At 39.2% G+C, this 27,076-nt stretch overlaps 1 protein-coding gene across 1 annotated transcript in view; it reads left to right on the plus strand.

Annotated features, from left to right (window-relative positions):
• SHISA6 (shisa family member 6) overlaps positions 1-27,076 on the plus strand; it is a 444,694-nt gene that overhangs the window by 220,899 nt on the left and 196,719 nt on the right. The window contains exon 3 of the mRNA XM_056117818.1: positions 17,538-17,633. Within this exon, the coding sequence (XP_055973793.1) occupies positions 17,538-17,633 (96 nt within the window). The remainder of the gene's footprint in view (positions 1-17,537; positions 17,634-27,076) is intronic.

The raw sequence follows: 27,076 nt of genomic DNA on the forward strand, positions 1-27,076 counted from the left end.
ACTGGTTAAAATTAACAATTTTCACTGTAATGAATGGACTACTTAGATGTCTGTATATTTTGGTTATTTTTACTTTATCATGTTTTTATTTGGGGACTTCCTTTTTTGGATATTTATGTAAAATTAAGACCCTTAAGTCTATTTTTAAATTCTTGGCAGTTTGTGTTTATACACCATTTAAAGTAAAATATATAATTAACCTTAGATGGAAATGAGCGTGTATTGATGACTGAATTTTGTCATACAACAGTACTCTCTCTCAAAAAAGGTGGTACATGTTGTGTAGTTGGGGAAAATATACCTTTAACAACTGTGCATCAGAAATCAAGTACTCCAGAATCAGAAAAGTACAAAATCCTACTTCAAGAAATAAAGGAGGACACAAGGAAATGGAGACACATGCCCTTTTTATGGGATTATAAGGATTAATATCACTAACATGAAATGACAAAACTTCCCAAAGCACTGGAAAGATTTAATGTAGTCCATATAAAGATACCCCTGTCATTTTTCAAAGAAATAGATGCAACACTACTCAAATTTATTGGAACAATAACCCCTGCTCCCTCAAAATAGCTAAAACTATTCTGTCGAATATTACAGGAGACCTTCAAATATATGATCAGTGTTAAATAAAGAAAAAAGAAGCATAAAGTGCAGCAAGGAAAGTCTCCTCAACAACTGATATTGTAAAACCTTATCAGCCACATGCAAAAAATAAACTCAGACATATTTCTAATGCCATGCACAAAAGTCAAATCAAAATGGATTAATGATCTTGATATCAAGCCCAAAACTATAAGGTACATAAAGGAAAACATAGACAGGACTCTCCATGATATTAAAACTAAAGGAATCTTCAAGGATGAAACAGCACCAACTAAGTGAGTGAAAGCAAAGATAAACCAATGAGACTACATCAAATAAAGAAGCTTCTACATCTCAAGGGAAATCATTTTCAGGATACAAAGAAAAGATAGCCTATGAAATGAAAAATATTTGGATGGAAAGGGACAAACACAGGATAATCATACTCATTGTGGGAGATTTAAAGGAGTAGAAGAGAGAGAAGAAAAATGCTTGCCATAGAGGCAGGCTGGGGAGGTCGGGGGGGTTATGGGATGAAAACTGGGTACACTGATGCTGGAAAATGTACACTGGTGGAGGGATGGGTGTTGGAACACTGGTGGAGGGATGGGTGTTGGAACACTGACTGAAACTAATTATGAACATCTTTGTAAGGATCTAGCTCACAGTGATTCAATAATAAAATCTTTTTAAAGAGTATAAGAATAATACCAAAAGATAATAGAAACAAAGGCAAGAAGATCTGGTCAATGGTAGGAGGCTTGCCACAGAGGAAAGGGCATGGGAATGGGGAGTGCTGTTAGGACATTGAAGTGACCACTATGACAATGATTGTTGATCACTCTGGACAAAAACTGAATGCTGAAGAAGATAAAGCGTCATGCATGATATCCTTTCAGCAACAGTATTGAAAACCTCACTGCCCAAAAGGGAAAATGGAAGGGAGAGATAGAGACAGAGACAGAGACAGAGACAGGGACAGAAAGAGAAGAAAAATGTCTGCCATAGAGGCAGGCTGGAGGGGATAGTGATGGCAGGAAATTGGTGGCTGGAAATGTACACTGATGGAGAAATGGATGTTGGAACATTGTATGACTGAAACTCAATCATGAGCAACTTTGTAACTTTTTATCAAAGTGATCCAATTAACATTTTTAAGAAGGAAATGCCTTTCTTAACATATTAAAATTTTCCCCAAAAGTTTAGCAAGCTTTGATTTCTATCTATGACATATTTCTCCATAGAGAAGTTAAGCAGCAACAGCTCCATTTAAATTCCTTCAGCTTTCCAGAAACTGATTCTGTCTGTTCTAAGTGCATGATACACATTTCAAACAGGTGGTAAAGATGAAGAGTTATATTCCTTCTATCATAGTAATATGATAGAAGTAATAAAAGTTTTCATTTTAATTCATCACAATTTTTATTGTCTTATTTACATACACCACAATTTTAGGGCAGTCATATCACTTAAATTTGTCAGTAAAGGCAATTAAATGTTTTAAAATGTGTGATCTGACTTCAAAGTATTTTTTTTCTTATTGAAATTTTTAATGTTTCTTCTCCTGAAGACTACAAAATATAAATATCCATGAGTTTAGAAATTTTAGTCTTACTTCTTGGCAGATTTTATCAGCAAGAAGATAAAACATAGCTTTTTCTATATCTCAGTGAACACTAATGGGCATTTTAATCTCAGATTCATAAAAATTGTGACCCTTTGTTTCTTCTCATTTTTCATTTGTTTGGGAGGGCTTGTGGGTCATACCAGGTTGTTCTCAGGGTTTACTACTGTCTGTGTTCAGGTATGACTCCTAGCAGGACTCTATGGGGTGCCTTGGGCTGACCACATGCGAGGAAAGGACTGCTCACTGTGCTTTCTCTCTGCCCCCTTCTTCATTGTTGAAAATAATTTGGCAATAAATAGAATAATTAAAATGTATCTTATTATCTGTCTAATAAAATAATGATTTAGCTGTCAAATATATCTATCGGCAACTACCCCAGCACAGAGAGCAAAACTCAGAATCATCTCATATGCCCTTCCTCAATTAACATTCACATCCCTACCTTCAGAACTATCTGATATTCTGAAATATTTAAAATTTCCCCAAATTTATTTGTGTTGACTCTCTTTGCAGACAACAATAAATATGCACGTGTCTTTAAAATTTTAGGGTTAATGTTAAGTGATATTGCTTTGCATGTTCTAAACTCCATATGGTATTTTACTTTTCTTCAATTTTTCTTGGTGCACTCAACATTTTAATTGAGAATCATCCATGTAGGTACTGCAAGCTCTGATTCACTTTATTTGCACTTCTATTGGTTTATCACTATCAGCTTTCTCCTATTTAAGGAATATCACCACCCCCTACCCACCATTTGTCTTCAGGACAAAAAGTATTGCTTATGTATGTATATGTTTGTGCATACGTCTTCATACAAAATAAGGAATTATATCTGGCATATATCTAAAAGTGGAATCTCCAATTCTATGTTACCTGTCTTTAACTTGGTAGCCATTGCTCAAGTTCTTTCCAAATCAGTTGGACTTCTTTACACTTCTACCAAAAGGGCACGATAGTTTTTGTTCTAATATCTATTTGGTAGTCTCTAACAGTTTTTCTTTTCCACTCTCCTAGGTATGAAATAAAATATTTCATTAGGGTTTTAATTTGCATTTTTCTGATTACTTGTGAATGGAACACCAATTGGCTTGTTGGATTTTCTCTTCAGCGATTTTTCTGTTTATTTCTTGTGTCTGTTTTTATTGGGTTATTTGACCTTCCTGTGTAAAATGCACTTTGTTGTACTCTGCATATTAGTTAGTTTCTTGTCTTTAATTTTCTGTTTTATGATTGATTTTGATGTGTCACCATTTAAATCTTAAAATTGTATTCTTGTTAATCTTGATCTTTTGATTCTTTTCTGAAAAATTATTTCCTACTTGCATATTAATATATTCTTCCATGTTCTTTTCTAATAGATTCAATATTCAGATCTTTAGTCTCCTTAATTAAATTCTGTGTGTAAACTTTTAATGTGTATTCATGTTTTTCAATTGTTCTACTTCTACTGAAAAATCTAGCCTTTACTTCTTCTGAGGAAAACCTTTTTCTAGGGCTCCTGAATGTATCTCAACAGCAAAGTGCATGTGAGGCCTTCCACTTGTTCTCTGGCACTGAGGCAACCAAAAAAGTTAAAATTCTCAGTTAAAATGTTGAGTGCACCAAGCGAGTTCTTTCTTCCTTATTTTCATATTCTTAATGAAAAATATTAGTAAACACTTAAGTAGCTGTTTCCTTAAATGTGTTATATACAGCTACAATCATTTAATCTCAACAACCTATAAGATAGGTGTAGATTTGCTTCCCATTTGCTTTCAAGATAACAGGAATATAGCAGCTGGAATCTGATTAGCCAATTCCAAAGTCTGTTTTTCTGCAAGTGGACTTGTCCTGACTCTATGGGAAAAAGTTTGCAAAATTCTTTATACTTCGCTTCACTAAAGTCTTAATGTTTTATTACAATGGTTTGAAGTATTTTTCTTTCTTTATCTAAATGACATTTCACCAGGGTTTATATAAATATTGATTTCTGAAACATATAGTCTGTTACTTGATTGTTACTTTTGATCTAAAGCTTTTCATTTTTATAGAAAAAAAGTTCAATTAACTTTTATTTTTTCCTCCCTTCCATTTATCCTCGGGCAATATTATCTTAAATAATATCTCCTCTAATGTCCCATTTCTCTTTCCTCTTTTCTATAAATTTTTTAAGAGAAGGCTCCGTTGTCTTTCACCTCTGAGTACCCAGTATCTGTCTCCCTGAAACTTACTTCACTGGTTTTGTTGGCATGAAAGTGGATTTTCCTGCATGAAATATTTGCATATGAAGCTTGGAAGATTAAGAAGCTGAGTGTATTGCACAGTTTAAGTAAATGGGTATGGGCCCTTCCCCAAATTTTCAGTACTTTCCTTTATCTCTCCTTTAACAATGTCACTCATCCTCTTCCAATGATGACTTGTCTCATGTACAAATTCCCAGTCCCTTCCCACATGGCCTACTCACCTCCAGTATCTGCAGGCCAGGCAGGGCCTCACTCTGTACCCTCATGTGGCTCTAGGGAAGTATATGCTTTCCTGATTGGAAATCCCGTCCTGGGTCTGTCCTGGCCTGGACTCTACTAGTTCCTGATGTCCTGTCCTAGCTTTCCTTAGTCTTCAGCCTCCTGCCTCATGCTTGTGGGCAGTACACTCCTGTGCCTGTTTCCAGGCCTCTCTCAAACCATACCTCAGGACTTCCTTTGTCCTGTCCTGGCTTAGTCCCTGGCCACAACCACAGTGACTGTAGGTGAAATTCCTGTGCTCAGTATCTGTCCCTGCCTGGGCATTGGAGCCCTCCTTGAATCTGAGCTTTACTAAGTGTGTGATCCCAGTCTGTCTGGGAGTATGCAAAGGGTGTGTGTGTGTGTGTGTGTGTGTGTGTGTGTGTGTGTGTGTGTGTGTGTGATGTGAGGTATATATATATATATATATATATATAGAGAGAGAGAGAGAGAGAGAGAGAGAGTGATAGAGAGAGAGAAGGGCTGGGATCCTTCTTTTATCAGATCCCATTCCCACCACAGCCATCACATTATCTGTTTTGATTGGATACTATGGGCAAGATTTAAGATGATGGCTACATTCACCTTCATCTGGCACTCCAATCTTCCACTCATGCTGTATCAGTTTCCTTCAGATTCCATTTTGTTGTCTATATTTTCAACTGAGACAGCAGTCCTTCAGTCTGTTTCTATATATGGCTGTGAATTTAATCTCACTTGTATCACTTGTCATCCCATTGATCATTGATTTGCTCTAGCGGGCGCCAGTAACATCTCCATTTATCCCTGTCATGTGTTAGGGTAGCCCAATGGCATCTGCTTGCTCCAGAAACATGAAGAGCCTCAAACCATTCATTCAGAGTTTTGATGAAGAAGTCTGACCATCTTATAGGTTGGTGGCCACACGTTCTTTTGACATCCCATGGAATCCAATCAGTAACAGCTCTAATCCAGCGGTCTCTCTAAATTGCATTATATGTCCAGTCCATCTGATTTTCGATGCCTTGGCATATGAGACAGCGTCCCTGATTCTTGATCATCAATGGAGGTCAGATCTCCGAATTCCTTCTCTCACTTGAGTGAAGCGTGATACTCCAAGCATAGTTCTTTCTATTCCTCTTTGGGAGACTCGAATACTGTTCTCATCCTGCTTTTGTAGAGCCTAGGTCTCTGAGGCACATGTTAGTGCAGGAAGAATGGTGGAATCGAAAATATGTGCCTGGAGCCGGAGGTTCTCCGTCCTCTTAACCACTTCTTCAATGCCCTGGAAGGCGTTCCACACCACTCTCTTCCTCCTGCACAGTCCAAGTGCCAGGCCGTTTGTCATGTTGAGTTCTCGACCTAGGTAAACATAACTGCTGCATTCAGAGATGTGCATTCTGTTGAGGGCAAATGGAATGTCAGGAACTAGTCTGTTTCTCATGAACATTGTCTTCATGAAATTTAGCTGCAGTCCGACCTTTTCAACTCACGGTCGAAGTTGGTCAGCATTCGTGCCGCTTGGCTGATATTTGGTGTTATTAGAATGATGTCATCAGTGAAGTGAAGGTGGTGTAGTTGCCGATCGTCTATCTTCACTCCCATTCCTTCCGATTCCAGTCATCGCATAACGTTCTCGAGGGTGGCACTGGAGAATTTAATTTCACAAAGGAAAATTTCTTCCAAATATTATTGAGAACACTATCCAGATAATACCTCTTTTACCTCTTGCTGTTTCTTCCAGCAAGTCTCTCTAAGTCTCAGAGTCAGGTCCTTATCAAAGCCACAAGTATTGCACAATTCTAAGGACCCAGTAACACAGCTCTCTTGAGCTTTACAATGCTTTCTGCCTGGGAGCAGTTGTCCCTTCACACGCTGCCTCTATGACTTCCAGCATCTGCAAGATGCTGATGGGGAGAGTGAAGCAGCACACTGGAGGGAGTGGGGTCATTTAATTCTACTCTGCACAATTCAGCCTGGTTGGTAGTGCCAAAGTCGAATGCTCTCTATTGTAACACAGGCATTCACATACTCACATAACAAATATGTCTACATAACTTTTGTATATAGCTCTGCTAGAATTTCTCTGAAAACGTATTCTGTCTAGAATTTTTGTTTCAGCCTAATGTTTTGATAACTGGCAGAAGGGCAGACTTCAGAAGAGAGAAAATGTCATTTTGTGTGTGTTTGAGCTAAAGAATCCTGATGGTCTATCATGCCATTCATGTCACTATGATCACCAAAACAAAGAAGCAGTATTGACTCCACCTTTCTTAGGGCTATTTACCTGTTGCATTTTCATTAACTATTCTTTTTCATACTTCTCTAGCTGGAGCGATAGCACAGCATTAGGGTGCTTGCCTTGCTGATGTGGCTGAGCCAGGTTTGATTCCTCCGCCCCTCTCAGAGAGCCCGGCAATCTACCAAGAGTATCTTGTCCGCACAGAAAAGCCTTGAAAACTACCTGTGATGTATTCAATATGCCAAACACAGTAACAAGAAGTCTCACAATGGAGACGTTATTGGGCCCACTTGAGCAAATCGATGAACAATGGGAGAACAGTGCTACAGTACTACTTCTCTAGCTTAGGCAAAATGGATTCTTCCCTTGGAGAATATAAAAATTGCACATCCTTTCATTTATTTATTTATTTATTTTTGCTTTTTGGGTCATACCAGGTTATAATCAAGGGTTGTTCCTGGCTTGGTACTCAGGAACTACTCCTGGCAGTGCTCAGGGGACCATATGGGAGACTGGAAATCAAACCTGGGTTGAATGTGTGCAAGGAAAACATCCTACCTGCTGTGTTATTGCTCCAGCCCCTGCATATCCTTTTAGAACATGACCACCTAGCATTGACTTTGGGTCCTGCTGAAAACTGACCTGCCAATAGTTCTTTCTAATTCAGTCATTTTATGTGTGATGTGTAGATTTATGAATATTACCTGGAAACTTGTTAAAGTAAAAAAATTGATGGTTCTCACCTCTAGTTTACTAAATCATGAATTCTGGATTGGCATCCAATAATCTGTGTGTTGTCCAGGTAAGCCCAGGTAAGTCTGAGAGCTCAAATTTGAGGATGTGTCTAGAACAGCATCAGAAACTGTTTCCTGACCTTCAAAAAGATAAAATTAGAGTCAACTTTTTCAAAAAGTGTTTAAGATATGCTAGAGAAAAAGGGATAAAAAGATAAAAGAAAAATCTCTTCAGAAGAACAGAGAACAATAGGCCAAGATTCACTAATTCTAATCAATATATACATACCAAATATAGGGTTACCAAGTTTGTAAGGCTTATTATCACAAACCTCAAGAAACACATGGATGGAAACATAATAGTTGCAGGAAATTCCAACAATCTACTAGCTCCACTGGACAGATCAACTAGACAGAATATCAGAAGACATAAAAACCCTAATGAGGAACTAGGAGAGTGGGACTAATGGATATGTATATGTCATTCCATCCTCAAAAAGCCCAACACACCTTTTTTTAGTGCATTTTGAACATTGTCCAATCAGATCATATTTAAGAATATAAAAAAGTAAATTCCAGACCAATCTCTGATGGACATTGATGCAAAAATCTTCAGCAATAATCTTAGCAAGCAAACCAACAGCACATCACAAAGGGATACACCATGATCAAGAAGGATTCATTCCACTATGCAAGATTAGTTCGATATATTCAAATCAATTAACATGATTACTTCATTAGTAAAAGGAAAGATAAAAATCATATGATTACATCTATTAATTCAGATAAAGCTTTTGACAAGACCCAACATCCATTTATGATAAAAACTCTCTAAAAATTAGGGACCGAAGAATTCTTCCTCATGGTTGTAATGACTATCTATAAAAAGCCCATAAACAGTATTATTTTTAACAGTATAAAAGTGAAAGTATTCCTGCTGATATCAGGTACAAGGCAAAGATGTTCACTCTCTCCACTCTTATCAACATTGTATTATAAATCCTAGCAGAAGAAAATAGGCAAGAAAAGGAAAGCAAAATAATCCAAGTTATAAAAAAGTCAAATTATCTCTATTTATAGATGACACAATGATTACATTGAAGATCCTAAATATTTCACAAAAAAGTTTCTAAAAACAATAATCTAGTATATCATAGTGGGCAGCTACAAAGTCAACACACAGTTGCATTCCTGTTGATAAATAATCAATCAGAGGAGAAAGAGAACAAAGAGTCTATTCCATTTAAAATAGTGTCCAGAAACATCAAGTACCTCAGAATCAACTAAATAAAAGAGGTGGGATATAAAGTGAAAACTTCGAAACACTTTAAGTAACAGAAGACATTAGGAAATAGAAAAAGATTTCATGCTATTGGATTGAAAGAGTCAATATAGTCAAAATGACCATCCTACCTAAATTACTACATAAATTAAATGCAATCCCTATACATATTCAGACTGCATTCTTTAATACTTAAAGTAGCTTGTATTATATTAAAATATATAACTATAATAATATTAAAGTTTGTATGGAATCATAAAGTATCCCAAATAGGAGCCATTGCTGAGAGCATAATATGGAATAAAACATCCTCTTCAACAAACAGAATTGTGAAAATTGGATAGCACTGTAGCACTGTAGCACTGTTCTCCCATTGTTCATCGATTTGCTAGAGTGGACACCAGTAACGTCTCTATTGTGAGACTTCTTGTTACTGTTTTTGGCATATTGAATACATCGTGGGTAGCTTGCCAGGCTCTGCCATGCGGGCGTAATACTCTCCGTAGCTTGCCAGCTCTCGAAGAGGGGCGGAGGAAAATTAAAACAACCCATACCTCACATATTAAAAAAGTCAACTCAAAATGAATTAAAGACTTTGGGATTAGACCATAATCTATAAAGAACTTGAGAAAAGACTCATCAAATCCATATTCTCCATTGAGTACGTATCTCACTTGCCTGCTTCTGTCTCTTTGCTTGCTAGTTTGTGCTCTGAAGAAGTCTGTATTGTCTCTTCAACACACACTACTTCCGTTCTCTCCCCTCACATTTTACTAAGTGAGTTTCAATAAAAACTGTCTTGCATCAACAATTATTGTGTACAGTCTTTGTAGGCAGGGATGTGGTAAAAAAAAGGAACTCTCATCCACCATCTGTGGAAATTTTGTCTGGTTCAATCCCTGTGGAAACAGGATGGAGGGTTCTCAGTAAACTTAGAGTTAATCTGCCATATGACCCAGCAATTCTATTTTAGGTTATCTACCTATAGGATGTGAAAAATTGATGCCAATGGACAGATAAGCATCATTATTCATTACAATGCTTAGTACAATAGCTCAGATTTGGAATCAACCTAAATGCCCAACAATATATAAGTGGATCATGAAGATGTGGCATTTATATACAATGGAGTACCTCGCAGATATAAGGGATGATAAAATCATGCAAGTAGCTGCAACATCGATAGAATTGGAAGATATGGAAAATGAAGTAAGCTAGAAGGACAAACACAGGATGCTATCAGTTATGTGTAGTACTTAGAAAAATTTCAAAAGGGAATGCAGTGGGTTAAAGGAGGAGTTGTAGTTGTGATACCTAGATCACCCTTAGCTGCAGGTGTTACAAAGGAATAATATAGGTAAAAGGTAAAAGGTAAAGGCCCTCCCGTTGATCATCGATTTGCTCGAGCGGGCCCAGTAACGTCTCCATTGGAGACCTTGTTGTTACTGTGTCTGGCATATCAAATACTCTCGGTATATTGGCGAGCTCTCCGAGAGGGGCGGAGGAATCGAACTCGGGTCGGCCATGTTGGCCGCTTGTTAGGCGAACGCCCTACCCGCTGTGCTATCGCTCCAGCCCGTATTTAAATCCAGACTCAACAGTACTGAAATAATGAAACCAAAACTTTAACAACCAAACAGAAATGTGTCTGTAAAGATGTAGGCTGGAAGCCACAATGCTCAAAAGGAGAAAAGGAGAGAGGAGAGAGGAGAGAGAGAGAGAGAGAGAGAGAGAGAGAGAGAGAGAGAGAGGAGAAAAGTGCCTGCCATAGAGGAAGGCTGTGGATGGGTTGAGGGGTGATGGAGGGAGACACTGGTGCTGGGAAATGTACACTGGTGGGGGGATGGGTGTTGAAACACTGTACAACTGAAACCTAATCATGAACAGCTTTGTAAGGATCTCTTTCACAGATATTCAGTTAAAAAGTCTTGGGGGAAAAACCCCCTGCATGCTAGGGGGTTAGAGGTGGGGAAGGGAATCTGGCATGCTGGTTGAGGGAAATTTACACTGGTGGTGGGATTGGTGCTGGAACAATGTATGTCTAAAACAACTATGGTGCCCATTTGCTGTGACCCTAGACTTTTTGATGCTTTCTTTTATTTCATTTAACTCGACATTTTCCAAAATCATTTTACTATTTACTATTTACAGCTATTTCTGTTAGAATGTCTTGATCCTGAACCCACAACATCTCTTTACTTTTCCAACTCTAGTACTTTAAGCTTCACATACTTGAGCTCTAATACTTGTAAACTTGGATATCTCCAAGTGAACTTCTGGCTTACCAGAATGTCCTAGACAAAGTCTCAGAGAACAATCACTCCATTTGATCATGGGATGAGGTGACTAGGGTGAGAATTTTAGAAAGATTGTGAATTTAATGAAAGGCCATTATGTTTGGGATCCAGAAGTTTCATACACTTGGAGATGTAACAATGAAACTTTGAGCTTTATACAGAGCTCTTGAGTAATAAATGTAACTTTGTTTGCACAATGCAATGAACCTGGTGTTTGGAGTCAGAAGACCTTTATGCCAGTGATGGAAAAAAGTCATCAACTTACTTTTGACTTTTTGTCCTAACTTCTCTGTCAATAAAATGGGAAATAATAATAATATACAAATTATTATTCTATAGCTATTCCATTTTTAGTTAATAATTGGGTATGGAACACTAATAAATGGGCATGGGGCTTGTCTTGCAGACAGCTGACTTGGATTTGATTCCTGGCACCCCAGAAAGTCTCCCAAGCACATCAGGAGTGATCCCTGAGCACAGAGCCAGGTGTAAGCTCTGAGCATTGCTAGGTGTGGCCCTAAAAATATACCAAAACAAAAAACAAATCAAAACAATTTTAGTTAATAATATATGTGAAGGATCTTGAAAAAGTGTACAGTGAAACAAAATATTCATCATTATTGTCAAAAATTAATATTTTACCTCTTCCTGCCTCTTAGTAGGTGACCATTATTCTTCCACTTCCTTTCAAACAATCATATTCCATAGATACGTAACACCAGAGCAAAGCTTAGACCTGAGAGAACTTTGCAGCTGAAGATAAAAATAACTTGCAAACAGAACAGGCACTGCTTTATGTTCTATCTTTCCATGTATTGATTTGCCTATCAACTATTTTATTTACAAGAAGCACACAAAAAATAAACTATCCTAAGTTCTTTGGAATGTATAATAGGATTTTTATTAATTAGGCCCAAATTTATGAGTTTTTAATTATTTCCTTTTCTTCTCTTTTGGAGACAGGGGGCTGGAAGGGCTACACCTGGTGATTCTCAGGGATTGCTTCTGTCTCTGCACTCAGGAATCACTCCTGTAGGTACCCAGGGGACCATATAGCATACCAGGAACTGAACCCAGGTTCTCGAAATACAAGACAAGAGCCTAATCTTCTATCTCTATAGACCCTCTTGAAGACAGTTTATGTACCCCTCCTTTTCTTCTTATTCTGTTGTCAGAAAAGTAGATGGGGAGAAGTGACCTTGTTATATAGCACAAGGCTCCTCGTTCCTCCTGGGGCTTGTAGCATATATGGTTCCCCAAACCAGTAACCTTCCACACTTTCATCCTTGAGGAAGAAGAATTTTTACAACTATAGTTTGGTGGGTCTTGTATCTGGAAACTAGTTTCTGAAGCTATAATCTATACTGGTATATGGGCAGAAGTCTCAAATTCAATTCTATAAAAATCTAGGTTGTTACCACAGACTTCTACAGAGTTCCTCATGAGAAGCTACAGAGTTCCTCATGAGGGGAAAATTCTAAAGTTTTCATGCTTCTAGTGCATGAGGACATGTGTTCAGTGTTGGCCCCGGGTCCAGCATCATCAGCAGTACCAGATGACTTGATAGAAATACAAAATCTTGAGTTCTCTTCCATATCTATCTATAGAAACTTGAGTGTTTTCCATGAGCCTCTTGGTCTTTCTGATGCATTCTCAATTTTGAAAATTTTTTGTTAAAGTAATAAATAAGCGAAATATTGAGCTATCTAGAATATACTCCTCAATGAAAGTACTTTGGGGTCTGAAAGATAGTACTGTGGGTTGGGGTGCTTGGCTTGCACACTCCCAATCCGGGTTCAGTCCCCAGCACTGACACCTCACAGAGTGATTCCTTAGCACAGAGTTATGAATAATCCTGAGCACCCCCGGGTATGACCCCAAAACAAAACAAAAACAACTAAAAGAAATAACTATGAAATCTAAAACTCAGTAGGTGATATTGGTCACTCGTGAAAATCGAGACAAATTTTTATGAAACCAACCTAATAATATAATCATAGGTTGGTTCTCCACTTTTTCTCTTTCAAAAATACTCTTGTCTGATCCCAAACCTTGACCACTTGAATCAGAACCCCTGAAACATCTGTCACTGTTGTATCTGGATATCTGTAATTTTTAAATCATTTAGATCATTTTAGGAGAATGAGACCCTTCATTGTTACTGGTATTTGGCATATTGGGTACGCCACGGGGAGTTTGCCAGACTCTGCCGTGTGGGCAGGTTATATTCGGTAGCTTGCCAGTTTGTCCAAAGTAGGAATAAGATGATAAGATGTCGTGCTTTTTTTTTTTAACATGGCACTTTTAAAAAAAATCTCAGGGCTAGGACGAAGGAGACGTTACTGGGGCCTGCTCGAGGCAATCGCGAAAAACAGGATGGTCGTGATCCTGATCATGATAGATCATTTTAGCAAGCAGTCACACATTAGAGCTGTCCTAATACAGAGAGTGCCTACTAAGAGCGATAGCACAGCGGGTAGGGCGTTCGCCTTACAAGCGGCCAACATGGCCGACCCGAGTTCGATTCCTCCGCCCCTCTCGGAGAGCCCGGCAAGCTACCGAGAGTATTCGATATGCCAGACACAGTAACAACTAAGAAAAAAAGAAAAGAAAAAATATATATAGGTCAGGTTGCTTTGATTTGTCATAATTTTCTCTTAGAATTTTATTTTACTCTTAATATAATAATTTCACTCTCAGATCTGGAGCAATAGTACAGCGAGTGGGGCATTTGCTTTACATGCGGCCAACCCGGGTTCTATCCTAGCATCCCATATGGTCCCTCCAGCACCGCAAGGAGTAATTCCTGAGTGCATAGCCAGGAGTAAGCTCTGAGCATCGCTGGGTATCACCCAAAAAATAAAATAAAATAATAATTTCACTCTCATTATAGAAAAATAAATGTATTGAAATTTATTTTCAATAAAAATTAAATCTACATTGAAATGTAGAAAATTTGAAGGGCAAGATGAAATACTGTATCATTGCATCACTGTCCTCCTGTTGTTCATCAATTTGCTTGAGTGGGCACCAGTAACGTCTCCATTGTGAGACTTGTTGTTACTGTTTATGGCATATCAGATAAGCTACAGGGAGCTTGCCAGGCTCTGCCGTGGAGGCGGGATACTCTCGGTAGCTTGCTGGGATCTCCGAGAGGGATGGAGGAATCGAACCCGGGTTGACTGCATGCAAGGCAAACGCCCTACCTGTTGTGCTATCGCTCCAGCCCAAGATAAAATAAGACATTCAAAATATTCAAAAACTTGTTATTTCATGTGAATTTTTTCTCTCTTTTTTTTTTTTCACTGTTGTTGGTATCTTTTTTTTTTCTTTTTTTAATTTATTTATTGAATCACCATGGGAAAGGTTACAAAGCTTTCAGGTTTAGGTCTCAGTCATGCAAATATCAAACACATTTCCCTTTACCAAAACTTATTTTTTACCATGAAGAACCCCAGTAAAACCCCACCCCCCACCCCTCCCAGTCCCTGTGGGGCAGATGAATTCTAGTTAACACTCTATCTGCTTTGATTAGATTCATTGTTTCAATAAAAGATTCACCACTATTATTTAGAGTTTACCCCCCCCCCCAAATCAGACATGCTGAAAAAGCATTGTGAAGTGATTTGCTTTCTACAGCTGGGTTCAAGAATTAAATGTTGGTTTTAGATTTCTGCTATTTTACTTATTGACCCTGGAAGTATTTCTACTGAAAGTCAGATAGTTAAGAAATTGGTCTCTGTGCACTGGAGACGTGGCCGTGCTGGAGAGCCGCTAGTGGGGGGCAACTGGTGGCCTCGGTAGGGCGTGAAGGGCAGACCGAAACGCCCCCCTTCCCATGAGGTTTTAGTCGCCCCCACTCCCCCGGCTCATACCTGCTGTACACAAGGCTCCCATGCGGCCGCCATCTTTCTTTCCAGAGAGGAGAAGGCGTCTGGGGCAACACCCTTTCCCCTCTGGACAGACCTGATGGCCTGGATTAACACATAGTCCATTCACTTTTCTGCTCCAAGCTGCCAGGTTCTGCATTAAGTCCTTGTGCTTCTGGGGCCGTGGCCGTGCTGGAGAGCCGCTCGCGGGGGGCAACTGGTGGCCTTGGTAGGGCGTGAAGGACGGACCGGAACGCCCCCCTTCCCATGAGGTTTTAGTCGCCACTACACCCCCAGCTCATACCTGCTGTCCACAAGGCTCCCATGTGGCCGCCATCTTTCTTTCCAGAGGGAGGAGGGTGGAAGGGACCAACACCCTTTCCCCTCCGGGCAGACATGATGGCCTGGATTAACGCATAGTCCTTTCACTCTTCTGCTCCAAGCTGTTGGGTTCTGCATTAAGTCCTTGTGCTTCTGGGGCTGTGGCCGTGCTGGAGAGCCGCTCGTGGGGGGCAACTGGTGACCTCGGTAGGGCGTGAAGGACGGACTGGAACGCCCCCCTTCCCATGAGGTTTTAGTCGCCACTACACCACCAGCTCATACCTGCTGTCCACAAGGCTCCCATGTGGCCGCCATCTTTCTTTCCAGATGGAGGAGGGCGGAAGGGACCAACACCCTTTCCCCTGCGGGCAGACATGATGGCCTGGATTAAGGCATAGTCCTTTCACTTTTCTGCTCCAAGCTGCTGGGTTCTGCATTAAGTCCTTGTGCTTCTGGGGCTGTGGCCGTGTTGGAGAGCCGCTCATGGGGGGGCAACTGGTGACCTCGGTAGGGCGTGAAGGACGGACCGGAACGCCCCCCTTCCCATGAGGTTTTAGTCGCCCCCACTCCCCCGGCTCATACCTGCTGTCCACAAGGCTCCCATGCGGTCGCCATCTTTCTTTCCAGAGAGGAGAAGGCGACTGGGGCAACACCCTTTCCCCTCCGGACAGAGCTGATGGCCTGTATCAACGCATAGTCCGTTCACTTTTCTGCTCCAAGCTGCTGGGTTATGCATTAAGTCCTTGTGTTTCTGGGGCTGTGGCCGTGCTCCAAACTTAACTATGATTTTCAGATAGAAACGTTGGGTGGTTTACTTTGTATATATGGATCCCTTTGTATGTAGAGAGATGTCGCGCGGCCGCATAAGCGACGTGCGGTTTTGAGGAAAAGTCCTAGTTCCCGCATACTCGAGCTGTGGTTGTAGAGGCTTCTGGTCACTGGGGTTCCATCTGGGGGAGGCGGGATGCGGTACCTACACCATCTGGGGCTTCCCGATGATCTCGGCTCTTTTTGGAACCTGTTTTTTTTTTTTTCCTTCGGGATCTGTGGATCCCGCCCTCCATGTTGTCCTTCTCTTTGGCTGAATGCTCAATTTTTTCTCTCTTTTAATGTATTGGTTTGAATTGTTTATAGCATTGGGCCTTATACAATATTTTTCTGTCAATTTTTAACTTAATATTATATCTTAGGTAATTCTGCACTGTTATAATTAGAAATAGTCTTTGTCATGCTTCTGTGTCAACATGACAGAAAGTTTTTAACTCATTTTACGTGTATGTACTTCATTATGGCATTTATTTAGAGTCCTTTCTTTCTCAACAATGCCTGTATTTTAAGCATATTGTGAAATTCTGTGTCCATTATCATAAGTAGAGCATAAGTCTCTTTCTCATAAAATTTCTCCTTTAAAAATGTTAAGTTTTTCCTCATCACAGTTTCTTTAAATCTTATTGCAGAAATAAAAATAAAACACAAATATTTTTACATTGTTTCATAACCTCCATTTTTTCTTGACAGTCTCAGATGATGTTGGGTTCCATAAGGATGTGATCTGATTCCTAAATATTCACATACATAAAAGTCCCACATCTGCATGCTTTGGGAAGAAAGAACCAAAGTAACTAGGCAAGAAAGAGAGAGAAGTGAATTGTATAGGAACTAAAGAAATAATGGCTGACAAGCAATATTGGTCAGAGATGTCAAAATGCCACAATCAAAAAATGTCTTTTGTGCCCCTCAGTTTTTAGCATAATCTGCCCAGTTCCTTATTTTTTGCATTTCTAGTTCTGGAGTATATATTACTGGTTAACAGTATATATATATATATATATATATATATATATATATGTATGTATATATATATACTGTCACAGTCTTTTCTGTTGTTCATCGATTTACTTGAGCGGGCCCAGTAACATTGGGCATATAGCAAACACATTGTTACTGTGTTTGGCATATCGAATACATCATGGGTAGCCTTGCCAGGCTTTACCATGTGGACGATATATATATTTCTTGATTACCTGCACTCTCTACATTAATTAGTCTAGGACTGTGTTATTTTTATTCTTGTTATCTGAATGCTCCAGATAATTCTGCCCCATATTCTTGCAGGACATTATGGGAAGGATGCTTATCGGAGTGGAGGACCTGATCTTCATAATTTCATCTCATCTGGATTTGTCACGTTAGGAAGAGGACACTCGAAGGGTACAGTGGAAACCATTTTTTACTAAAATACAGAGGGTGCTTAGGGAACCCTGATCTGAAATGTGAAAATAGTGTGAAGACCACTGGGCAGGAATAAGTGGGTAACTCCCATAAGCTTATCCTGGTTATATGGGTCACTCCTTGACAGGCAAGGCCAGGAAGTCATAGATGGGACTGTAGACTGCAAGGTAGATTCTAAGAGACACTTATCCTATTTCACCTGTGACATGAAGAAGAATTCAGGTGTCAATGTTTCTCTTTAAGTGTGGGCCACCAGCACTACGAACAGATGTGGCAGATTGTGCAAAGTGTTTGTCCCCCATCTTTCCTATTATTGCTCCTTTATTTTTTTGGCTTTTTATAGTGACATTTTATGAACTTATGAACTGATGTGAAAGTTCTGTTTTCTGGGTTTCTAAGCCAGTTTGTATGTTGAGATTTTTGGCATTCTAAGCTGCTGTGTAAACTCTCTGTGATGTGGATTTGGAAGTAGATGTTGTACAGTCCTTCATATTCAAAATGAAATCTAATGTGGAATTTCTGTTGAACTGCTTTATGACCTAGCTGACAGCTTGCAGAACATTAGTGCAGGGGGCATGGATTTCTCCTTTCTGTCTTTACTTTAGAAGTCATACTAGTATTGCTAGCATTCTGTCAGTTCAAGAGTAACTAACTACCTGAATCTCTAACTCCTTTGATTAACCTCTTAACACCTGTGTACTGCTGTAAACCAACTGTGAAATCTTTGTGGATATGGTATGTCCCTGTCTTCCTCTGAAATATGTGTTCGTTTTAAGTGTGAGTGAATAAGGATCTTTGCAATGTTTTCTTACATTCTGTGCATTAACTTTTTACATACCTGTTGTGATTTTTGTTTTTCCTATAGAGGTAAAAAATCTGTATCTGTGTATGTATTTTATGTTGTGTGTATTTGTGACCAAATAAAATATATTTGCCAAGAGTTAAAGAATAAAATTGGAACCAGCTGACTTCAGAAGGACATATGGGATGCACAGTTAAGCATTGAGAGAGTCTTATTCTCTTATCCACTCAAATTGGAGAAGGAAGTCCCTCATGGCATTTTCTTTATAATAATTAACTATTGTTATGAAATAAACAACTCTAAAATACTCATGTTAACAATAGTAAATGTTTATTATTCTCTCACATATTTTATATAAGTTAAGAATTTAGCATTATCTGAGCTGGCTGATTTAAGCTTGGTATCATGAAGTTACACTTAGAATGTCAGCAGGGGTTATATGATATGAAGGCTGGGGCTTTAGCACCTTCTTTAAAGATGATAAATCACATGGCCATATCTATAGGCAGGAGGCTTTATTCGTTCTTATGATGTTTTCTCCTTATGCATCTTCAATGTCCTCATATCATGGTGACTTTCACCCTAGGGCAATCGATGAAAGAAATAGACAAAAACCACACTGTGTTTTATGACTAAAGCTATCAATCAATATTATCTAAAAAATACCTGATAATCAAAAACATCATCCCTATCATGATGGGAGGGTAATACGCAGGAATATGAGTAGCAGGGCCTGAGCATCACTGGTCATTTTGGAGAACTGGCATGCACACCCTTATTACCCAGGGAGTAGAGTTCCAAGTTTTCTTGTCATTAGACAGCCCCATGAGAGTTCTCTTGCAATCCTTATTTTGTTAGTGAGAAACTGAAACTAGTGGACACTCAACCACTGTTACATTGCCCTTCCAGGCTTGCTTGCAATGAATATATATGGGCAGTGGTTATTAAATGGGGAACAGACAGGGTAACACTTAATAACTTATAGCTATTCTTATTATAAGTACATATTTTGTAATTGGGCTGGAGTGATAACACTGTGGGTAAGGCATTTGCCTTACACACAGTCAACATGGCCGACCCGAGTTCGATACCTCCGCTCCTCTTGTAGAGCCCAGCAAGCTACCTAGAGTATCTCACCCACATGGCAAAGCCTGGCAAGCTCCCCGTGACATATTCAATATGCCAAACACAGTAACAACAAAGTCTCACGATGTAGATGTTACTGGACCAGCTTGAGCAAATCGATGAACAACGGAGGACGGTACCAGTGACATTTTGTACTTATACAAAAACATAAAATCTTAGACTGGATAGTCATCACTGGATAAGTAGGGTCCATATACCTGAAAAGAATGAGAGCAGGAAGGTTCCTGTCGAGAAAGGAGGGTCCTCTAAATTTCTATCAGGGCAGTTTGGTTAAAGTCATTATTAACCTAGTTGTTTTTGAGTCTGGTCAAAAGAAATTTCAACTTGTTTATAGTGATCTCTTTGATTCCAGTGACCTCAACTGGTGTATCCCTGACCACAATAAGGCCTGAGTCTTGAATGTCAGAAACAAAAACATGTATTCACTCTGGCTCTCTTCCACAGCCAGGTCACCTGCTGAGTGAATGTGATGTGCTTGTTGCTGTTCTTTATTATTTCCCAAGTACTTTTCACTGTACTGCGAAGAAGGAAGTAGGGGGAAAGGAGAAAGGAGTAGGAGTGGGGAGAAGAGATAGCATAAGTTAGTTCAGTGAAGTTAAGACCTATGAAGCTCTGCACCTGTATGTTCATTGCAGCACTGTTCACAATAGCCAGAACCTGGAAACAACCCAAGTGCATGAGAACAGACGAATGGTTAAAGAAACTTTGGTACATCTACACAATGGAATACTATGTTAGGAAAGATGAAGTCATGAAATTTGCTTGTAAGTGAATGATTATATAGAGTATCATGGTATGTGAAATGAGTCAGAAAGAGAGGGGCAGACATAGAATGACTGCACTCATTTGTGGAATATAAAATAACAATATGCGACTGATACCCAAGGACAGTAAAGTCAAGGGCCAGTTATATTTCTTCATGGTTGGAAGCATGCCTCATGAGTTTGAGGAGAAGGCAGCTGGAATACAGAAGGACTGGAATTGACTTATCACTAAGTCAGTGATAGTTGAAGGGATCGTTTGGGATGGGAGATGTGTGCTGAAAGTAAATAAAGAACCAAACGTGATGGCCTTGCAGTATTTGTATTGCAAAGTATAATGCCCAAAAGTAGAGAAAGATTATGGGAGAAATTGTTTTCCATAGAGGCAGGGGGAGGGTTGGGATGAGGGTGGGTGGGATACTGGGGACATTGGTGGTGGAAAATGTGCATTGGTGGAGGGATGGTGGTTGATCATTGTATGACTGAAACTCAAACATGAAAGCTTTGTAACTGTATCTCATGGTGATTCAATAAAAATTAAAAGTCCTATGAAGCAAAATGAGCCAGGAAAAAAGAAAGGGGCATTTCAGTTTTTTAAAGAACATCTAGAATCCAGAAGGCCTCAGTAAAACCTCTGCTCACATATTGAAGATCGAGCCGCTTGGATTTCTGGAGAAGATCGTTGTGGACTGACAGAATAGCTTCATTGCCCATTTGGCTTCCATTGTGAATACTATTGAGAAGCTGGAGCTAAGGGACTGAAAGGGAGCAGTATGTCTATGTGAAGGGTTGGGGGACAGGCAGAATTCCGAGAGGGAAGGAGGCTTGAATGCAGAGGCCTCTGGGCCATGTAAGAATCTTGCTACCACTATGGGTAGGTAAGATAGGAAATTAAAATTTTTATCCTGGGTCTAAGGTAAGTAGGAGAAACAAAATTTGGGTAAAAATTGTGATTGCATTAAATCATTCTTACTTTATATTAAATGTGATGTGCTCAACAGTCATCTGTATCAAAGTGTCAGGGTAAATTTCCTGGCTGGGAATGTAAATTTGGGACCCTTCAGAACAGAGAAGGCTCTTGAACCCAAGATATCATCCAAGAAGTAAGCATTATCTCCAGAAATGTTTACTGAGGCTCCAGAAATGAAAGTACTTGGAGAGGTTAGGTGCTATGACAGGGACATTTGCAGAAGACTGGTCAGAAATGGACTTCCAGGGAGCAATAGACAGGGAGGTTGGGGGTTGTATCTTGAAAATCCAAGTGAAAGAACAATCCGCTCTTAAAAACCCAATGAAGTAAAGCCTGAAAAGTGACATTATTGTGATTAAGTACCAGTGAGTTCATTAATGAGTATGACAACAAGAGCAGTGTGAGGTGGTAGGGCACCATGAATGAAGCAGAAATAAATGGATCACGTTCACAGTCACGGTCCTCCCATTGTTCATCGATTTGCTCAAGCGGGCCCAGTAACGTCTCCATCGTGAGACTTGTTACTGTGTTTGGCATATCGAATATATCACGGGTAGCTTGCCAGGCTTTGCCGAGTGGGCGAGATACTCTCAGTAGCTTGCCGGGCTCTCCGAGAGGGGTGGAGGAATCGAACTCAGGTCAGCCATGTTGGCTGCGTGCAAGGCAAACGCCCTACCCGCTGTGCTATCGCTCCAGCCCTAGAAGTAAATGGAAGTAAATGGATGACATCTGTAATATGCTTCTGCATAATCTATGCAGAGTGAATGATGTGGATTGTTCATTGTGCTGGCCTCTATTTGGGTATGGAGGAAGTATTCTATAATTTAGTTATAAAACATTCTTAAAATACAGGGATGGGAGAAGAGAGTGCCAGTATGGAAAATATTTTAGAGCTTTTACGTGGAGAAGAATAGAAAATTAAAGTTGGGGGGAATCATGGTATTTATCTGATCTCACAATGGAGAAGACGTTACTGGGCCCGCCCGAGCAAATCGATGAACAACCGGAGGACAGTGCTACAGCGTAACAGTGCTGGTAGTAATGACCAAGTAGAGAAGATAAAATTTTGGACCTCAGATATAGCAAAATAGGTTTAGTGCTTACTTTGTATTCAGGAGGCTTGGGCTCAATTCCTGGCATCACGTGTTCTCCTGAGTACTATGGGAGTAACCCCCTAAGCACAGATCTGGGAGTAGTCTCTGTGCACTAACAAGTGTGGCCCCAAAATAAAACAAAAAAAATGGTAAAATTGATTATGTGGGAGTGGGGCGTAATGTTTAAAAGTGTTATCAGTAGAGAGAAACTGGGATCTGCAACCTAGTAGTGGAGTGAGGAGTGAAATTCACCCCGAGACCCAAGTAAATCAAGATTATATGACCACATATGTACCTAGGCATACATGATTATTTTTCAGTTTATCAACTCTAAGTAAGGGTTTGGATAACTAACCACCCAAGCATCGCTTAGACTATTCCAGACTTAATACGTAAAACCTGAACCTGAGACCCCAAATCAGTCTATGAGGATAGCTATTCACTCTGTAGGCCAGATGAACAGTCTCAGCCTGTATTAGAGTCTCTTCCTGAGCCCTTTCAGCCACAGGCTAGTGAGGTTGGTTAATCACATATGAGACATCTGAGCAGACTCAGCATGACATCTTCAGAACATTTTTTTCACACTGATTTTTTGAGCTTAGAGAAATAGACTGAGGATAATTCTGCAAAGAGCAGATACCTGTATATCAGCAAGATTGTAAGAGAACTTGGGATATCTCTAAAATAACCAGGGAGATGGAATCAAGGCCAGAACTAAAGGAACTGTTCCTTTGTGGAACCATTTCAAACTCCATAGAAGGATCCAGAATAAATGTCTTCACCTTGCTTAAGTGACATTCTTTGGGAACTGAATTAGATATGGTTATTTCTATTATCCAACAGAACTTTTCTGCAGTCTAAGGCTTAATATAAGTGAGAGGAGGGTATTAGTTCTATGAAAGAGGAAGGACCGTAGAACAGGTACAGTCAGAAAAAATGGTCACCTGTTGATCCTGTGTCACATTAGGAATTTCAGTTACATATGGAATTGCATAGGTGAGTCCCCAGAAGCCCAGAATCCAAATTGCAGGGATTGGGTTAATTTTGTCTGTTCAGCAAGATGGGAATAAAACAAGTGATGGGTTCTAACATCCATAAAATGTGCAGGTGTTTGCCAGTGATGATTTTGGTTAGTGATCTGCTAGGACTAAGATGGCAAAGCAAGGAAAAGAAAGAATCAGAACTTTTTGCCAGTACATTCTGGAAAAAGATTACAAGACAGGAGGGAATGCAGCATGCAGAGATGGATTTTCACATGATAATACTAAATAAAGTAGAGGGGTCAGTCAAACGTGCTCAAGATCTTTTCTGGGGTATCTCATAGACAAGGAACATCCCATTTATTAACTCCATTGTCTTCCCTAAACTCTTATCTGAACTCCACTACTGATCTGAACACTGTCATGGCCACATATGACATGGAGCTCAAACATAGATGAGAAAAGACAGTTCTCCTAGAAAAGAAAGTTCCATGGAACCCGTTGGCTAGCACCTAAACCTACCACACACAGATAACAGACTTTCAGCAAGAGACTTCATACTCCCCGTGGATTGTGGCAAGGGAACTTCTAAACTGTTTTATTGTATTTTTTTAAGTTAGATTTATTTGTTTTCACTTTGTAGAGAGCCAGGTGTGTGTGATATTGACTGAACTAAGAATTGAAAGCTCAATTTGAGAAAGAACACACAGAACTCAAAGAGTGTCTTTTCCCATGACAACAGAGAGCCAGGAAGTGCAAGATAACAAAGTATGGACTTGACTCACGAGATTGGCCACGTTTCTATACCTCTCCAAAGAACAGGATTTGATAAGGATAAAGAGCAGAGCAAGGAGAGACACGGGTTCTGAACTGAGGGCACCAGTGTTCAAACTGTCTTATCTATATACAAGTGATGGTCCCCTGTGTTAACTTTAGGCATATTTGCTCCATCCAAGATCAAGGTACAGACTCAATGTGTTCAGAATTATTTTTCATGATCTAGGTCAGCACACACAGATTGTCCCTGAAATTGCATTTGAGAAAATATGGGATATGGATATGATACCATGTTTTGTTAGTTTAACCATTCCCAAATATTGGCTGACTGGTTAAAACCAGTTTCATGGCAGACAGTTGCTAAATGTACTAGCACAAATAGTGAATTACATGCTCACCTTAAAAATACATTTTTCAAATAATTTTTATTTGAACCAAGTAAAAATAAAATATGACAGAACTAAACTCATTGCAATGCACTTGTAATTTTCTCAACTTAGTTATTTTGTTTATAAAGGGCCTTTTCTTTTAGAAGACAAGTATTTGACAATACCCACTTTCCCATGTTGGTCTTCCTAAACAGAATACTCCAATGAGTAGAAAAGGGTGCTGTGAGAGTCATCAATCTGATGAGGATTCTCTATTCACCTAGATTGTTCTGACACCAGTTAAATTTTGTATTTTTATCTGAGGAGTGTGCTACCCTGAGTAATTCCCCAAGGAATACTCCAAGTACAGACTCCAGTAAAAAAAAAGAGATAGAGAGAGATAAAACCTCATACTCCCCAAAGTCCAGCCTTCTGCCTCTTGTTTTCTTGCTCAGGCTAGAGAAGCAACAGGACATCTTTTAAGAACCTAAATATCAGTGTGCCCACCCCATCCCTGAAAGGTGAAGAAGGCCTATATAAAAGGCCTAAAAACACATGATAAAAGGCTCCACATGACTAATTATCAGGGAGGTAATTTATCAAATTTATCAAATCAAAAGAGTAATGAAATATCATCACACACCGCAGAGACAGGCACACATCAAAAAGAACAACCTTTGCTGGCATAGATGCAGAGATAAAGAGACTATCACTTTCTGGAAAACAATATGCAAATTCCTCATAAAAATAGAAATTGAGCTTTCATATGACCCAGCATTACCATTCCTTGAATACACCTGCGGGGCCCAAAATGCAATGCAGAAAAGCCATCTGCAGTCCTGTGTTCATTGCAGCACTATTCACAGTAGCCAGAATCAGGAAACAACTCAAGTGCCCAAAAACAGATGAGTGGATAATGAAACTATGGTACATCTACACAATGAACACTACATGGTTGTTAGAGAAAATAAAGTCATAAAATTTACTTATACATGGATGGACATAAAGAACATCATGCTGAGTAAAATCAGTTTGAGAGAGAACAACAAACATAGAATGAACACTCATTTGTGGGATATAAAGAAATAGTAAGTGAAAGATAGTAGAAACAAGGGTGAAGACGATTGGTCCATAGGAAGTGTGCCACCAAGGGGGAGGGGGGAGGCAGTAAGGAGCAAGAAGGGAGAACCATGACAACGATAGTTGGAAATGATAACTCTGGACACAAACTGAGTGCTGAAAGGAGGTAGAGAGATATGCATGATACCATTAACAGTATTGCCTGGTAGGAAAATGAGAGAGAGAGAGAGAGAGAGAGAGAGAGAGGTGTCTGTCATAGAGGTAGGCTGTGGGTGCAGGTCAGGGAGAGGCTGGCAGGAGGGAGATGGGAGATTGGTGCTGGGAACTGTGTACTAGTGAAGGAATGGGTGTTAAAACTTTGTATAACTTAGATTGGATCACGATCAACTTTGCAACTGTTTATCTCACAGTGGTTCAATTAAAAAAGACCCTAGACATCAGAAGCCCTTTAAATTATTTATAAATAAATGTGAATTTCCAGCACCAGGATTTGATTCTTAACTTTTATCATTTTGGGGATTCAAATCTAGATGTGAACTCGGGCAAGTTATCTAAACTTACTGTAGTTCCTGCAACAAAAAAAGGTAGTGTGTTCTTTATAAATTGCCTTAACAAAGTTCTTAATCATTCAGAAATGTGTCTAACAGTACATGCTAATTTAAATGTAAATTAGGAATGAATGTTTTAATTATTATTTAAAGTATAAGTCTGCATCATAAAAATATATACTTTTGAGAGTTTAGTCCACATTTTCTATTGGTGGTTAACTGTAGATATAACTATAGGCTTAATTCAGATCTAGTGTAGGCATAAATAAACAGGATGATAAAAAATGTTGGCATTATTTCCCCTGGCCTTATCATCTCCTCCAAATTTTCATCAGGTTGACTTTATTTATTTTCTATTTTCACTTTACTAATTTTATTTATTAATTTATAAAGAAAAATCAGTTTAAAGGAGTTTAAGTATTATTTTTTTTTATGGATAAGGTATTACCACACTACCACCATCCATTATGGTTTACAGTACCTGTCCATCTACTTACTCACTACTGTTGTCAGGGTCTGAGGGTTTGTTCCCATTTAACATTGTGTATTTTTTTAAATTTCTTTATATTGTGTCTATGAATGAGATCATCAAGTATTTATTTGTTTCTCTTTTTCTATCTTCTTCACTTGACGTACTATTCTCTAGTTTGATCTGCATTGTAACAAAAAGCAAAGCTTAATATTATTTTTCATGCATGGTGGAATTCCATGATGCATATTCCATGAAATATGGTTCATATGCGCCACATCTTTTTTATCCATTCCTCTGTGATTGGGTCTTTGAATTTTTCCAGATTATTAAGCTTATTGTAAATAACTCTGCAGCAAATACAGGTGTGCATATCTTTTCAAACTTGTGCGATTTTTTTCTTTTGAAATCTTTTTTTCCACCTGAA

This window comes from Sorex fumeus, unplaced genomic scaffold, assembly GCF_029834395.1.
Source record: "Sorex fumeus unplaced genomic scaffold, SorFum_2.1 ptg000036l, whole genome shotgun sequence".
NCBI classification, from domain to species: domain Eukaryota; kingdom Metazoa; phylum Chordata; class Mammalia; order Eulipotyphla; family Soricidae; genus Sorex; species Sorex fumeus.